The sequence below is a fragment of the Pipistrellus hanaki genome (assembly GCF_964339955.1).
Source record: "Pipistrellus hanaki genome assembly, chromosome: 3".
Classification (NCBI taxonomy): domain Eukaryota; kingdom Metazoa; phylum Chordata; class Mammalia; order Chiroptera; family Vespertilionidae; genus Pipistrellus; species Pipistrellus hanaki.
Genome location: NC_140505.1, coordinates 57,931,527 through 57,948,608, shown reverse-complemented (window position 1 = coordinate 57,948,608; position 17,082 = coordinate 57,931,527). Strand labels below are relative to the sequence as shown.

The 17,082-nt window shown below is 36.3% G+C and overlaps 1 protein-coding gene across 1 annotated transcript in view; it reads right to left on the bottom strand.

The window, feature by feature from the left end:
- Positions 1–2,440: 2,440 nt before the first annotated feature.
- The window catches only part of DACH1 (dachshund family transcription factor 1), a gene marked incomplete at its 3' end in the record, with an annotated part of 423,255 nt that continues 408,613 nt past the window's right edge, over positions 2,441–17,082 (bottom strand). Inside the window, exon 11 of the mRNA XM_084876512.1 lies at positions 2,441–6,295. Coding sequence (XP_084732638.1) covers positions 6,258–6,295 — 38 coding nt within the window. The remainder of the gene's footprint in view (positions 6,296–17,082) is intronic.

The window sequence follows — 17,082 nt, the reverse complement described above, 5'->3', positions numbered from 1 at the left end:
GAAAGTACATAAAAAGCATATAATTTATTAATAGAAAGAGCCCAAATCCATTCAACATAAATGAACCCAGTCATATAATAAACAGATGGATCTGAATGAAAGATCCAACTCAATTGGAGCCCCTTGGTTTTTGTAAATTTAAGAGATGAGTTAGTAAGAAAAGAGCTGACATGTATCAATGTCTCCCAGCTGCTACTCTTGGGTTAGAAGCCAACAATGGGATTTACAAAAAAAAAAAAAAAAAAAAAGGGAGAGAAGTTTTTTAATAGTTACCTTTTTAGCCCTTATTTTTAAAAATATCAATTTGAAGTATATTCTTAGCCATGAGTACACACAATCAATAGAGAATAGAAATGTATAGTTCTGGGGATAAATAAAACAACTTTTAATCTGTCCCTTAATGTAGCAAAATTTGATACCCAATTAGCATTGTTGAAAGAGCAGCCAAAGTACTTGAGAGAGGATTGGAAACTACAAGCAAAGTAACTTAAAGCTCTGAATGAATTACAAAAATAAATAATAATAATAATAGTACTGTTTATGTGGGAGCTAACCTTACTACAGTATTGAGTCCACCTTGACTTATCTGTACCTCTTTTGAGTGTAATATTGACATAACATTTTTTTAAAATCCTCACTGAAGGAGTGAGAATATTTTTTCTATTGAGAGAGACTGGGAGAGTGAGAAGGGGAGAGAAACATCCATGTGAGATTGCTTGCCTCCCACATACACCCAGATTAGGGGTGGGGATCTGACCTGCAACCCAGGTATGTGCCCTTGACTGGGAGTTGAATCTGAGACCCTCAAGTGTGCAGGCCAATGCTCTAACCACTGAAGATGCTGGCAAGGCAATATAGCATTTTTAGTGGCTGCTTCAGGTATTATTACAAATATATACAGAAAACTTAGTGCTCAGCCTACACCCTCTCCAGTCCAGGACATTCCTCTCACAATCCTGGACTGCTGGTTCCTAACCACTCACCTGCCTGCCTGTTTGATCTCCCCTAACTGTCCCCCCTGCTGGCCTGTTCACCTCTAACTGCCCCGCTACCAGCCTGATCACCCCCAACTGCCCGCCTGGTCTGGTTGCCCCCAATTGCCCACCATGCAGGCCTGGTCACCCTATGCAGCCTGCTTCTCAGTCATTTGGTTGCCTGATTAACCCCCCTGCCAGCCTAGTCACCCCACACAGCTTGTTCAGTTATCCATTTGATTGTGATGGTCTCTTAGGCTTTTATATAGATAGATTTTTCTTAAATATTTTCTTTCTCTACACTGAGAATTACCCCAGACAATGGCCTGCAACCTTAGCTGTTCATTAGGATCACCCAAGAAACTTAGAAATGTAAAGATATGATGCCCTAACTCCAACCCCCAGAGATTCAAATTCCATTAGACACAGTAGTTTCTAACCTTCCCCAGATATATCCACTGTACTGCCAAGCTGCCTCCCTGACAGGTGCCCTGACTTGAGGCAATCAAAACTCTCAGGGAATCTGATTTTGGATGAGAGAAAATGATTGAATTACTTCTGTGGGATGGGTCTTATGCTCCTGAGTAATAGAGAAGTCAAGGGATAAATAGGAGAAGCAAATAGGCCTGCAGTGTGGGGAGGAAGAAGCAGTCACTTATAAGCAGAAACGTGAAGATTGTAGAGGGTCCTAGGTCCCTGGGGCTAACTGCATTTTTGGCTTGTGTACTTCTCAGTCTTTATAACCAAATTCTTATGGGGTTTAAACTTGCAGGGATTTGTTTTTGTTACATCTAACGATCCTAACTGACCCAATAGTTTAACTCAAAAGCTCAAGATCATTGACTTATAAGTGTAAATGATGCCCCCTTTACAAGAGTCGCTCATTATCTAACACACTCACTTGGTATTCAGAAATGTTTGCTGTGTTTGAATCATTTGAGGCAAGTACTTACCCTATATATATAGGTACTGGTTGATAATAATTGAATATGGTAGGTCTATATGCAGTAGTCTGACTATATTAGGAATTTATTTTTTGTTAATGATAAAACATTTTTGTGCGATTAAACCAGCTACCTACTATAAAGGAAAGTTTGTGAGCTGTGAGAGTGCTGTGATTGAAATGAATGAAAAATCATATCACTACAACAGTATTATTTTTACTTAGGGGAAAATGTGTCCATGCTTTTCCCAATTCCTCCAGAATCATCTGACTCCCCAAAAATCTTGTACTGTTCTCCAGACGGTGAATGTACACTGTGGGTCACTAGATTGTTACCACTTAATGGTAAGGAAACAATACCCTCTTCGGACCAGCAGTATGTTCACTATCGGGTAAAAGATTCTCAATGCATCCTTTCTTGCTGAAAGTAAGATCTGATTCCAACAGGAAGGATAAGCTCTTCTGGGATAACAGCTATGTTTCCATTTCAGTGACTAAAAGATCTAGCACAGTGCTTGGTGCAGAACAGAGGCTTTATTAGTGAATCTGCTTAAATCAATAAATGAGGATCAACTCTGCTTTTATATACCAGTTGTACATATTAAAGATAAATGTGAGCACCAAGCCTACACATGAGAAAATATGATATCTTTACAATGTCATTTACAATACTTTTAATTCTGTTAACATCGCCATTTGCCACATTTTAAAAATGTAACCTTTATTCATAATTTACTCTCCTCTAGTGATAAATAGCTTTGTGCAGACTGTAATTTCGCTAGTCCAAATGAAAACACATTGGGAAAACCTTAAATTACCACCAAATTCCACTAACATCTAGAGACTGTATGCTACTCCAGTACAAATGTTACTGACATAAACATTCGATGACAGAAGACAAAAATGTGATTGTAAGGGTGGCATAAACATTTTGGGTGTTTATTAGGGAAAGATCGTAATTTGTTAACTTATTGAAATAATTTCTTTAGACAGAAAAAAAAATATCCATTTTCCATTCTCTCAGGAGAGTTTAGAATATTCACAGAGATAGCAACCTAATATTTCTTCAAATGCTGCGTTTTGGATTGATTAAAATGCTTATATATTATTAAAGGATATTAAAATTTCAAAGTTTCTAAAGGCATTTTTTTCCAGTGATAGAGATCAAAAGCAAAACACTGAGTTAGAGTTACAAATATACACTCATAGATATGGGAATAATATATTTTGTTCCATCAACATGTCTACTTTACATTATTCAGCACAAAGCTTTGTGAAATAAGAATCATGGGAATATAAGAATATAAAGGAAAAAGGTACAAATAACAGCTTCATAAACTGAGAAATGTACATAAATAAATCATGTATATGTGGGAAGTTTGCTTAGCTGGCAAGAAACAAAATATGGAAAATCTGCTTGTTAAACAATAACTACAGAGTGTGCTTTTATGATATTTTTCACCACAGTAATTCATATTAGAGATAGAAGCAGTTGCATGTTAAATAAAATCATTGAGCATTGTTCCCTCGCATTGCAAAGAGCTGACTTATGATGTTTTTAGATGCCTCCCATTAGAAAGTAAATATTCCTTCAATGCTATGCATTTCACAAAATCTAATAAAGACGAACTGTAAATAAAGTCACAGGGAGATTTCAGACAGTTTTATTAGGAGATTGTTGAAAAGAAAAAAGAAAATTAAATACAATAACAGTAAACATGGTTCTCACATTGAAACCAGACTCAAAGAACTAGGCTACCATAGAAAAATTTCCAATTTTTGCATTATGATGTAAAAACAGATTTTTTTGTACAGATTTTGTACAACAAAATTCGTAATAACATTTTATCATTTTTAGAAAACTTTAAATATATAGATAAAAATAGACAATTTTCATAGGTCCTACATGAAGGTGAGTATGTTCTGTTCCAAGGGCTTGCATAGAGCGCAAATGTGGTTATAATATAGAACAACTAGACATTAATATTTCTAGGATTACAAAAGCATGGAAACCATAAAATGGGCACAATTTTACTTGTTTATACCAAAACAAATTTCAAACCAACCTGTATAACTAAAAAAAAAAAAAAAAAAAAAAAAAGGGTGGGGGTAAACTTAAGTTACAGACTTAAAATAACATTTCATGAATTGTAATATTTACAACAGTGTTAGTAAGATTCTCTCTTAACATATAGTCGATAGCTCTTTTCTTTAATCCTTGCTATTTTTTTTTATATCAAACCCAATCCTAAAGCATTCTCAAAGGTCTTGAAAGTATGTATTTTAAAACTACTTAACCTACTTACCAGGTGACTCTATGCAAGGAGCAGAGCAATGGTGCTACTACATATGTAAGTTGTAGGCTTTTTTAAAAAAAATCGTTCAAAAATGTATGATTCAAAAGCTTGCCACAAGTCCCTCCAATTGTAAGTGTTGTAATCCTTTAAAGACTGCATACAGAGAAAAGCAAGAAATAGATACAACTAGAATTAGAATCTCCTGCGCTCAAACAAGAGATGGTTAATGGAAGAACTATGCTTAGAAACCCAAGTTTCTACAAAGCATTAACTAACAGTATTTTAAATAAAAATATTGCTCCCTTTAAAGCAAGCTAAAATAGGAACTGTATATATAACCTTTATATTGTATTAAAAAAAAATGGACTTAGCTGTTTTGTAGTGAGCTACACAAAAGAAGTATGTTCCAGTATTACAAGGAAGACCTACAAACTATTGAAGCTTACTGCCAGAGTATGTATAATATTTTTCTCTTAACCAAATAATTAATCCAAATCCAAACTACTTGAACATTTTAAGCTAGTTTCCTTGGATATTTAAGATTTTGCCATTTATGGTTATAAATAATGTTACAACCATAAATTTTAATGTGACAGCAAAATCATAAAATGAATCATAACTGTACTGATTCATAGTGTCAGCCTTTAAAGATGTAACTGCAGGTATGGAAAAGCAAAGAGAAGGTAACTTTAGCATATAATATGCACTGTTTGCAGCTTTACTTCCAGTTATCTGCACAAAGTGGAAACATATACTGTAACTCTCCAAAGACAGTGAAAATAACACGTAAGCACCCTTCCCTCTGACTAGGGTGGGAAGCACAACACATTTTAACTTTATCACTCAGCGCTACATGGTATTGGACTGATACATCAAGGGTTTGTTAGGTTTTGTTTTTTCTCAGCAACATTAACATAATATGACGTTAACATATAAAAATATTTCTGGTGCTTCAATTTACTGTTCAGCCACAATCCATTCTCAATAGTGCAGCTTGGGGCACTAACTAGGGTTCAATATACAAATAAAAATGGCTGACACAGAGTTCTGATGTCACCAGATGCTTAAGATCTCATTCATTAATACTGTGACTCCAGACAGATATTTACATGCCTGCATGCGTTAAAACCAGAAAGGTGTCTTTCTGACCAACAGGGTGACAAAACATATTTTCTAAAATTTTCATTTTCCTAAACTCTAGTAGACTACTGCATACATACATACCTTCCTTGTATGTTTTATGTTTATATACTGTACATGTGACCAACAGTTTGAATAAGAAGCATCATTATTATTTTCAATTCTATATACCACTACCAGTCAGGAATGAAAACATGTTACATTTGTGTTTCCTTTCTTTAAAAGAAAAAAAGACCTTCAGTGAAACCTTTTGGCTTATATTCAATACTTCTTTCCAGATACTCAAAATGTTATTTCACTGGGTTGTTGTCAATATCCACTTATTGGCCTTTTGGAAAGTATGTGAAAAAAACATCTTCAGGAGAAACCCCACAATTAGAGAGTTTAAAATAGAATGTAACAGAATATTACTCTGTATTGTATTGACTTTTAAGGAATCCTCTATGCCTCCTATAAGTTCATTTCCAAGTGTTCTTGCTGGTTTCTGGAGGACATAATTCTGTAAGTCTGGGTGACCACTGCTACAGGAGTCTCTTGATGTGCTCAGATACAGAATATTCAGAAGAAGAAAATGGTTCATTCCATTAAAAAAACAAAGCTAGGTCTTATGCAGACCTGCCTTTAGCTCTGTATACAAGTGTCCAGCAGCAAAGTTGCAGATACTCATTGTAAGAAGTTTGATACTTGTACATTTACAAACATTCTCAGGTCTCTGGTATAACCATAGGTGAAAATCAGTGGAGGAATTTTTTTTGTAGAATACTTAAACTTTTAAAGAACATTAATACACAAAATTGAGGCAGTTCCCTTAAAAGGACTTTTATTTTTTCCCGAACTTTTCAACGATGAATGTCTGACTGCAAAGTTCTTTACTATAACATGGATTTCTTCAACAGGAAAGATTCAGTACATGACAGTAGTTTTCAAATACAGTCTTCCATCTAAAAGCAAACAATAAAAATAATTAATGAGATGACATTTTGGCAACAAATGTGAATATAAAAACTACATAGCCTGATATCAAATTTGTGGATTTTAGTCTCTCTTCACTTGATTAGGAAGTAACATTTTTCACATAGTCTCAAAGTTAACTTCATAATTACATTGAGTTAATGTGATTGAAATGAACACAGCATTTCTAGTTCTCATAAATATATATTTGCTATTTTGTTATCAGTTCCAGAGCACTCAAAAAATAGATAAGGGAATGTGTTGTGTGTGTTTTATTGATATGCAAAGCTAATTGCTTCTGTTGAATGACAATTATTTTCTTCAGGCTTGCAGAACTAAATTTTCTCCGGATGCAGTCAGGTGTATCTTCATCACAAAGATCAAGTTCCAGTCTTTCTCCTTAGCACTGTTGTTAAATATACCATGTAAAGTAACTATTTTCTATATTTATTGCTATTTATATGAAAGCCACCTATGTAATTTCATTATCAATAAACTATTACCTTACACCCTTGACAGGAGAGTAACTGAACAATTAAATGTTAAGATGAAAATGTATTGGTTAACTTTCACCAATTGGGTAACAGAGTTATGTGAAAAAAGAAAAAAGGAAATAAAATATTGGACATATTCATAAATGCATTTGAATGAATGAGATAGGAAATCAAAAATCCAGAGAGAAAACAAAACTAAACATAAGCCAATTTTTCAGATGTCACACCCTCCAAACTGTCCACATGTGGTGTGGTATAAACTTTAAATATATCTGTATAGAATATGCCTGCATTTCAAGTTTTAAAACCTATTGTAGAAGTAACCAAAGAAGTAGACTGCTGATATTTATACCAAAATTGTCTAATTCTTAGTCATTAATTAATTGATCTGTACTTCTCCCTCTTTTCAATGGTCTCATTATTTCTCTTATATATTCAATTATGTTAAGAATATCATTCTCATTCTTAGTGTTTTTGTTTTTTTAATAGACAGTGTTTCCTAGGATCAGAGAGAGAGGAAAGAGACATCCTCAACTTGCCCAAAATTCAAATTCTATTTGTGAGGCTCTTCACAAAACCTGTGAACAAGTAATTTGCTCAAAATTAACATTTCAGTGCTCAAGAAGGGTTTTTAAAATTTTTGTACATGAAAGAAAAAAAAAGAAGTCTTGAAAAATAATTTTATAATTGTCTGTGATGTTTATAGCATATTAGGTAGAACAAATCTAATAACGAAGAGTGGGTATATAAAAATAATTCATTAACCAGAGACCTAGAAGTATGGAACAGACTGATTAAACTCAGAGGGAAGGCAGGGGTGGGAGATCACCTAAAGAATTTGTATGAATATATGCATAACCCAGGGACTCAGATAATAGTGTGGTGAAGGCCAGGGGAGGCAAGAGGCAGGTGCAGGGTGGAGGGGTCAAGAGGAAAAAAAAGGAGATATCTGTAATACTTTCAACAATAAGGATACATTTTAAAAAATAATAAAATAAAAAAGATTCCCTAGCCATAATAACCACCTACAATATGCTACATAATTTGGTATTAATCTCCCTCTCTAATCTTATCTATTACCACTCTCCTCTTACTCAGTGACTCTCCTTCATAGTGTATGGCACACCAACCTCTGTATTGCAAAGGAATATTCAGGCCTGCTTTTCTTCTTAGAAGCCTCCTCCTTCCCCACTTATTTTTCTTCTCCTTTCTATCAAAATTATCTAAATAGAACTCTCCTATTCATTCTCTATGCAAGCACTCCAAGAATTAACTCCATTGCATTTGTCTCTACTACAAGATGTGACACACGAAATAAGCAGCCATATCTTTTTTCCCATTAGAATAATAATGAGAATGCTTTAGCATTCTTTCTTCAAAAATTTACTGCAGACCTTGCTGGTGTGGCTCAGTTGGTTGGAGTGCAGTTATGTATACTAAAAGATGGTGGCTTTGATTCTCAGTCAGGGCACATACCCAAGGTTTCAGTTCCAATCCCTGATTGCGGAGCCTGCAGGAGGCAACTGATCAATGTTTTTCTCTCTCCCTTCCTCTCTCTATGATCATTCAATTAATAAATAAATTTTTAAAGTTTTAGTGCAGTATTAAATGCTAATTTTTTTGAAAATATATTTATTAATGTGCTTATGTAATAAAAAATAATTATCTGTAGCATACTAGAAATTTTAAAGTCTATCTGAATCTGTTTTAAATAAAACTAAATTTATTTTAAAATATAACAATAATAATTAATGTGTAAGCATATTTATCATACATCTTATATGAAATACATTTATAGCTATTATATAAATTATATGTGTGTGTTTAGTATCTGATTTACAATAATTTTACTCTTAATAAGGCTCTCTTTACATTTTTTGACTAAGGCGTGTTCTTAACAGATGAACTAAAGCATCAAACATTTGAAGATTCCAGTTATAAAACAAATCCCAACTGCTACAATTAAGGCATTTATATGATTAAATAATACTTAGACATCAGAGATTATCTGCCTTACACTTAACTGGAAAGCAGAAATAGATGAGGCATGGACAGACCCTACAAGAGTGATTCTCTCTTCCTTTGTCTACAGAACCTAACTTTCAAAGCAATTCTACTTTATAATTTTGTCATCTTTATTGAAACATACTTATGCATAATTCAAAATATTTAAGAAAAAAGTTATAACTAATTTTATATTATTCCAGATAAGTTATAGTATTGGTCCTGCAGCCTTCAGCAAATAACCACATATGGCTGTACCCACAGAGCTAAAAACAGGCCTCTCAGTTACAGAAACTATCTCAGTCTTTGGATAACAAACCACCTGAGTAAAAATTAAATGGAAAGTTAAAAGGAAGGATATACAGGCCATGATTCAAACTGTGCCGTGATTTTACATTATATAATAATGTTTTCAATACTTTTGCCTTCCCTGACTATTCAAACAGCAAGAAAAATTGTAAGGCCACAGAGAAGCCTAGGAAAAACAAGCTATTGTGTAGAGTTCTTTAGAATCCCAGGAGTGCTTCCATGGCTAAGACTTTAGTGTTGTTCACATCTCAAAACTCAGAGGACTTATTCATATGCTTTGTTTTAAGGGCTGCTCTTTGTGCATTAAACTTACTTTCTGACTAGACAATCCCACACCTATGCACTATTTTATATATATATATATATATATATATATATATATATATATATATATATATTGTTTCTGCATGCATTGGCCACAGAAAAATATTTTTTCCTATTTGTTCCTGATGCTGACTCAGGTTTACCAATTATTCATTGATATCTCAATTGGATGATAACTTTTCTTTAAGATCAAGTAAATTGGCAATAAAGACAATGATAATTATTATCCAGATAGCTCCTAATTCTGAGTGCCTACTGTGTTCAGGGCACTTTATAGATATCGAATCTAAACTGAACAAAATAGGTATCCCTTACTGTCTTTTATAAATAGGTATGGAGGCTCAAAAGGGTTAAATATTTTGAGCATTTTAGCAGGACTAGCAAATGGAAGTGAAGTGATTTGCTATTTATGTGAATCCAAATTTCATGTCCATTCTGCTGTATCACTTTTATCCCATAAGCAATTGGGCTCTCACTGGAAGACACTCTATGTCTCCGAACTTGCAGAGGTGGGGGCTGGCTCTTTTCCATCGAGGACCATCAGTGTCACTGCCTCGCTAGTTCTGTTTCTCATGGTCCTCCCAGAGACAGGGGCTTCCTTTCAGTGTGCAGAGTCTCAACTGAACAACTTGAAACCAGAACCAGAATTTTTATAGTTCGGTTTTAGAGAAAATATTTTCCTTCAACACATGATTGTTTTCTTTTGTATGGGAGGCTAATATGGCAGAAAGGCCAAGCTCTACTTCGTGCATGGGAGTACTTAATTAAAGTCTGTTCTAATTAAAAGCATTTGGGAGTAGGGATTGAGTGAAACTCTTCAAATTACAAATTCCTAATAGTTCCAGAGTTCATTGCACTTTGATGCTTTCAGCTATAATTTGGTGTATATGAAAGTATCTAGATCACTGAATGGTTTATTATAGGTGTGAATTTTTGTACCTTGTTTATTGTTATTACGAAGCTTAGATCTATAGATGAGTTGAAGAAAAACATTTTAAATTCCTTGTAAAAATGGATCTCATCCTACATAATTGAGGTAATATGCAAATTAACCCTCACACCCTCATAAGAGGGCTGCCTATGACCAGGCCAGTAGCAGGATTAGTGAGGGGCAACCAAATGACTGAACAGCAGGCTGCATGGGATGACCAGGCCAGCAGGGAGTTAGTGAAGGATGATCAAACAAATGGACAGCAGGCTGCATGGGGCGACCAGGGGTTAGTGAGGGTCAACCAAAAGACTGAACAAGCAGTTGTATGAAGTGACCAGGCTGGCAGGGGGGTGCAGCTGGGGGTAACCAGGATGGCAGGGGGGCCAGTTTAGAGCATTTAGGCTGGCAAGGGGCAGTGAAGGGTGACTAGGCCAGCAGGCGGGTCAGTTGGGGGCAACTAGGCTGGCAGGGGGGCAGTTAGGGGTGACCAAGCCAGAAGAGGGGGCCAGTTGTGGGCAACCTGGCCAGCAGTGGGGGGCAGTTAGGAGCAACCAGGTTGGTAGGGGGAGGCAGTTAGGGGTGAACAGGCCAGCACACAAAGGCAGTGAGGGGTAATCAGGTTGGCAGGGGGTGAGGTATTAGGGGTGACCAGGAAGGCAGGCAAGTGAACAAATAGAAGCCAGCAGTCCAGGATTGTGAGAGGGATGTCTGACTGCTGGTTTAGGCCCAATACCTAGGATCGGGCCTAAACAGGAAGTTGGATATCCCCCAAGTGGTCCAGGATTGCAGAGGGTGCAGGCTGGACTAAGGGAACAGCCCTCCTCCCATGCACAAATTTTGTGCAACGGGCCTCTAGTATTTTAATATTAAAGTTGAAACCAAATCAGACTATTACGTATATAGATTCTATATGTTGTTTATTTGCTGTGGCTAAAGTAGGTGAAATGTGGAATGAACCACATAATTTCCAGTTGTGTTTTATTTTATATTTGTGTATTAAGTCTATTGTTTTGAGGTAATGTATTTGAAGGTATTTTTATATATGTTTATTATAATGTCTAACATACACACATATAAAGTTTAGCTTTTATTTCATGTATAAAACCAGAGTATTGCATAGCTTTATCATTTACTTTAAAAACTAATAAAATTTATTCAATAACAGTTATACCACACAACAAGATTTTATATTAGAAGGTGGCAAACATACTAGAAAATTTCAAATTGCTTAGTTGAGTGATACCAGAAATACAATTATTTCACCGCGTAAGAAATATGTGAAATAATTAACAAGGAACTATACTAGTAAAAAGTATCACACAACTTGCAATAGACATATATTCCAGTTTTGAATACAACAATCCTGCAAACAACCATAAGGTTCTCTTAAGTGTTTTCTCCACAAAGGACTTAATAAATTACATTTCCTGTTAGAAAGTAGCTTTATTTAAAAAGGCATCTACTTGTTCAAAATTTATATGTAGACCATTAGAACCTAATGAAGTTTTCTGCTTTCACAAAACAGGACATTTATGTGCATAATGTTTCCCTACACCAGAACTGAGGAAAATACTAACGTAAACAGGACAAACATAAAAGATCATATATCTATAAAGTTTATTATTGACTTAAAATTAGGTTAATATGAAATATAGTAGCTTTGAGCCTCTCTCAACATAATGTCTTAATCATGGGAAATCAAAACAAGTGGAGGAAACAAATGTTAATGATTCATGTGATATTTGATAAGACAACGAAAGGAAGTAAAAATAAAAGCAAACAAACAGGAACAGATGGAAAGAATCTTTGTCAAGTCATAACCCCTCTTCTAAAACACCCAAAAGAAGAAGTTAATTAAAGAAAATATTGTTTCTTGATTTTTTATAAGTTTATATTTAGAGTAAGAACATTCTGCTACTGCTAAAGCAATGGAGCAGAGACACAAAGTAAGAGACACTAAGTCTACACTTAGAATGAGATATTTTTGAAGAAAGATTGATGTTCAGCATAGGCATTTTTTAAAGATGATACTAAATAAATAAAATTTCCTCTCATGAAATACAGATAATAATAATATAAGTGATTTTCTGTGAGTCATATTCAAGAGTGTGTAAAATAAAATTAAACAGTAAATACTGAAAAGCTGCAACATATTTTGAATTTTATATAATTTAGGGTTAGAGCTGCAGAACCCTGAGGCTCACAGAGTGGACAAGAACCCAGACCTTTTGAATGGTTTCTCCATAAGCACATGATGCTATTCTAGAGAGTGGGTACAGAATGTGTGTAAGAGAACACAAGGGTGTTCTCTCTGTGCATTCTAACTATACTAGTACAAGCAGTAGGTAAAGGGTTACCTAATGGACCAATATGATCCAGCTCACTTGAAATCAGAGTAGATAATATCATGTTTATTTACAAGAATAGTAAAATTAAAGCCTTAAGTATGGCTAATTTAAAATACTAAAGGCCCAGTGCACAAATTTGTGCATGGGTGGGGTTAGGCCAACCCACCATGACTGGGGCTTATTGGGGCTGGGTCAGCCAGAGGGAGGTTGGTAGATGAGCCCTGCCCCTGATCAGGGTGGGGGTGCTGATTGGGGCCACAGTGCTAGTAAAATCAAGCAATTGTTCTGGTTGTTCCAGCATCCTGGTCTCTTGGCTTTTATAGAGAGAGATAATCAAGAACCTCTTATACATATGTTTCAGTTCTCTTCAGAGAACAACACAGTCTAGTTTAAAACATGTTCTGAGAACAGATCATCATCTAAAAATTATAGTATACACATTAAAAGGTAACTATGTTTTTAGACAAAAAATGAAAATGAAACCATGCCCTTTCCATGTAAGGGACTTTGTGTCAAGCTCTAGGTAAACACAGGAATCAAGGAGAGACATGCACTTTGACAACTGAACAATTTGAGGCAAGTGGAACTAGACTTCAGGTATTGTAGGTCTTCAAGGAATTGCCATTGTGCAAGCTTATCTAATCACAACATTCTATATGGGAAAATAATAAACAGAAAGATTAGTAAGGAAGGCTGAACTAAAGAAAGTGATGAGTAGGCATTTCAACATCTACACGTGGCTATGGTTAATCATACTTGGCTTGGAGTTATTTAGTCAACTCCAACTCAACACAAAACACTTTTCTCAAATAGCTAGATCTGTTTACACTATCTCAACTCCTCTAAGAAGTAACATTCATGTTAGTATCTTAACAAAAGAGACATTTTTCTTGGATTTTAGGCTCAACTGTGATATTAATGCTCTCTATGGACAGAGGAATTTACTAGTAAAGGCTAAAATAATCCTGCTTTACTGGAACTCAACAACCTTCTCCAATTAGAGTAAAAATCTGGACCCTATAGTTCTATGAACTAATTGTTCTTAAGACCATACCTCCATGACCACACCAAGCAAAATTGATTTCAGAAGTCATCAAGAAATTCCAAAAGGTTGGTGGCGTAAGTGGAAGCTACACTGACATGCTCCAAGGACCAAACTGGGATTACAACTAAATTATAGAAAAACCATCCTGAATAATCAATTGAAGACTAGCTGGATAGAAGCTTGATAACCAAGGACAAAAAGTGTAGACCACATGGAGACTAGTAGGAAGTGCAGAGGCACAAAAGGGCTGCCCAGACTCCCATAGACAGCAGCTGAAGTTTGGGAGAAATATCTTAGCTGTAGGGAGTTTCCATTGAGAACTCTGGGGTATAAACCCCAAGCTGGGCTCCCCAGACCAAAGCACAAGAAATTAGAAAGGTGCCTACATAACATCTGGCTGTGAAAAGCAGCAGGGTTGTTGTCTGTCAGGGAAAGACAGCTGGAAATGCAGGCACCCTCTTAAAGGGCCAACACAAAATTTCATGTGCAGCCACTCACTTTGGGTCCCAGAAGAGGGAGGGCAGAGTGGGCTGGAGGTATGTGAGCAGAAGACAGGATTGGAGGCTCTGGAGCAGAGCTTGGGAGGCAGACACCGCAGTTTCCTGTGCTGAGACATTCCCTCATACTGTAGAGCAGCGTTTTTCAACCGCTGTTCCGCGGCACATTAGTGTGCCGCGAGATGTTGCCTGGTGTGCCATAGGTGCAGACAAGACAAGAATTTTATAATTTTTCACTATTTTGTTTACTTAATATTTCATAATAAAGTAATTATAAAATACTTTCTTTGTGTTTATTTGATTCCTATTCAAGAGAATTACTTTATATATAGTCAATATAGGCACAGAGTTAAATTTTTTAACATTTTCTAATGGTGGTGTGCCTCGTGATTTTTTTCATGAAACAAGTGTGCCTTTGCCCAAAAAAGGTTGAAAAACACTGCTGTAGAGGACATCTATCTGTGGCAGACCATTACTATCCAGATACCTTTTGCCTGGGGGGAAGCAATTGCCCCACCTTATTGGAAAACCCCTTGCCCCTCCCTGTGAAATTTCTAAGGTCCATTAAGAGACTGAGAATAATAATCAACCAGCATTTGCCCCACCCTATTGGAAAACCTCTCAACCCATCCTGTGGTCTATAGCCTGAGGTTAATCAAGACTGAATAACAAGCAGACTAGAGGTAAAGCAAGGTCTCTGGAGGCTTTGATTCTTTGCCTGATTTAATCCAGGGCAAGAGGCTAGAAAGCAGACCTTGCACGTCATCACTGCATCATCCTGTTTTTTCAGTGATACAGTAGCCTTGCCAGGTTTTAATTTTAAGTCTAAGAGACTGTTCCCAATACAGAGGGTAGAGTCCCCAGGTCTGGCTGGCGATCAAGGTCATCTGTGGGGTGACTGGCAGGAGGGGTAACCAGGGGTCCCTGCTGGCACCCACTTTGGCTGGCAGCCTGGCACCATCCACTCACCAGCCCTGGCCCCTGCCACCATTGCCAGTCACATCCTTCTGCAGGGCAACTGGGGGGGGGGGAATCAGGGGGCCTTACAGATACCCACCTTGGCTGGAGGCCTGGTGCCCCCCGATGGCCAGCCCCTCCCCCCGATTGCCACTGCTGGTCACCTCCCTGGTAGTCAGTGCACATCATAGCAACTGGTCATTCTGCCAGTCATTCCCCCATTCAGTCGATTTGTTATTAGGGTTTTTTTGTTTTTGTTTTTGTGGGTTTTTTTTAATGTAGAATATATGAACAACTATTTGCCCAAAAGCTAGAAAATGTGGATGAAATGGACAAATTCCTAGAAAAATACAATTTTCCAAAACTGAATCAGGAAGAATCAGAAAACCTGAATATGCCAATAATAATTAACGAAACTGAAGCAGTTATCAAAAAATTCCCAACAGACAAAATTTCTGGTTGGACTGCTTCACAGGGAAGTTTTATCAAACAAATGAAAACTGGGCCTACTGTATGCAAGAACATATTTCTCAGTGATACCTCTGATAAAGGGTTAATTTAAAAAAATATATAAGGAACCCATACAACTTAACAAAGGAAGATAAACCATCCAATTAAAAATGGGCAAATGGCATAAATAGACACTTCTCCAATGTGGACATACAGATACCAAAGAGACATATGAAAAAATGCTGAAAGTCACTGGTCATCAGAGAGATGCAAATTAAAATGGCAACGAGGTAACACCTTATACCTGTTAGAATGGCCACCATCAACAAATAAACAAATGACAAGTGCTGGTAGTGGAGAAGAAGGAACCCTAGTACACTGCTGGAGGGAATGCAGACTGATACAGACATAATGAAAACAGTATGGAGATTCCTCAAAAAATTAAAAATGAAACTGCCAGTTATCTCATTTCTAGGGATATATCCTAAGAAACCTGAAACACCAATCAGAAAGTATGTATACACCCCTATGCTCATAGCAATGAAATTTACAATAGCTAAATTCTGGAAATATCCCAAGCATCCATCAGCAGATGAGTGGGGAAAAAGGGGGCTGCTAACCCTTTGAGACAGCATAGGGCGAACTGGAAATTATTATGCTAAGCAAAATACTCTGGTCAGAGGAAGACAAATATCACATGATATCACTTATATGTGGAATCTAATGAACAAAATAAACTGATGAACAAAACAGATAGAGAGACATGGAAGTATGGAACACATTGTCACATCTCAGAGGGAAGGAGGTGGATAGGAGGGTGGGTGGGAAGCAGATCAACCAAAGAATTTGTATGCATATATGGATAACCCATGGACACAGACAGTAGTGTGGTGAAGGCCTAAGGCATGGGGCGGGGGCAGGCTAAAAGAGGTCAAAGAGGGAAGAAAGGCAACATATGTAATACTTTCAATAATAAAGCTTTACAAGTTATCAATTGTTTGTTTAAACAATAGGGAACGTTTTATGCTTAATGTTAAAAAAATTATCCCTCTGACAAAACTTTTAGTCATAAATGTTCAGCCTATACTCATGTATACAAGTTTTAGGAGGCCAATGCCTTATCCATTAGGCGACTGGGGCTTCTCATGTATACAAGTTTTAGATCCATATATTTTATTACTAGAATTTAAGTGTTGTTACAAACACTTGTCGTAGGATCTAAACTTGTTTCCCCCAAGATGTTGCAACTACACTAGGTTCATGATCCTAGAGAAATTTATTAAAGTCTGGCTATAATCTCCTTGCAAGCAGATGACATACCATATAACCATCATAGTACCTTGAACACTGCCGGAAACCTGGCAAGTGCTCAATAAAAATATTTGGAAAAACTATCAAAATAACATAAAAAAATGAGA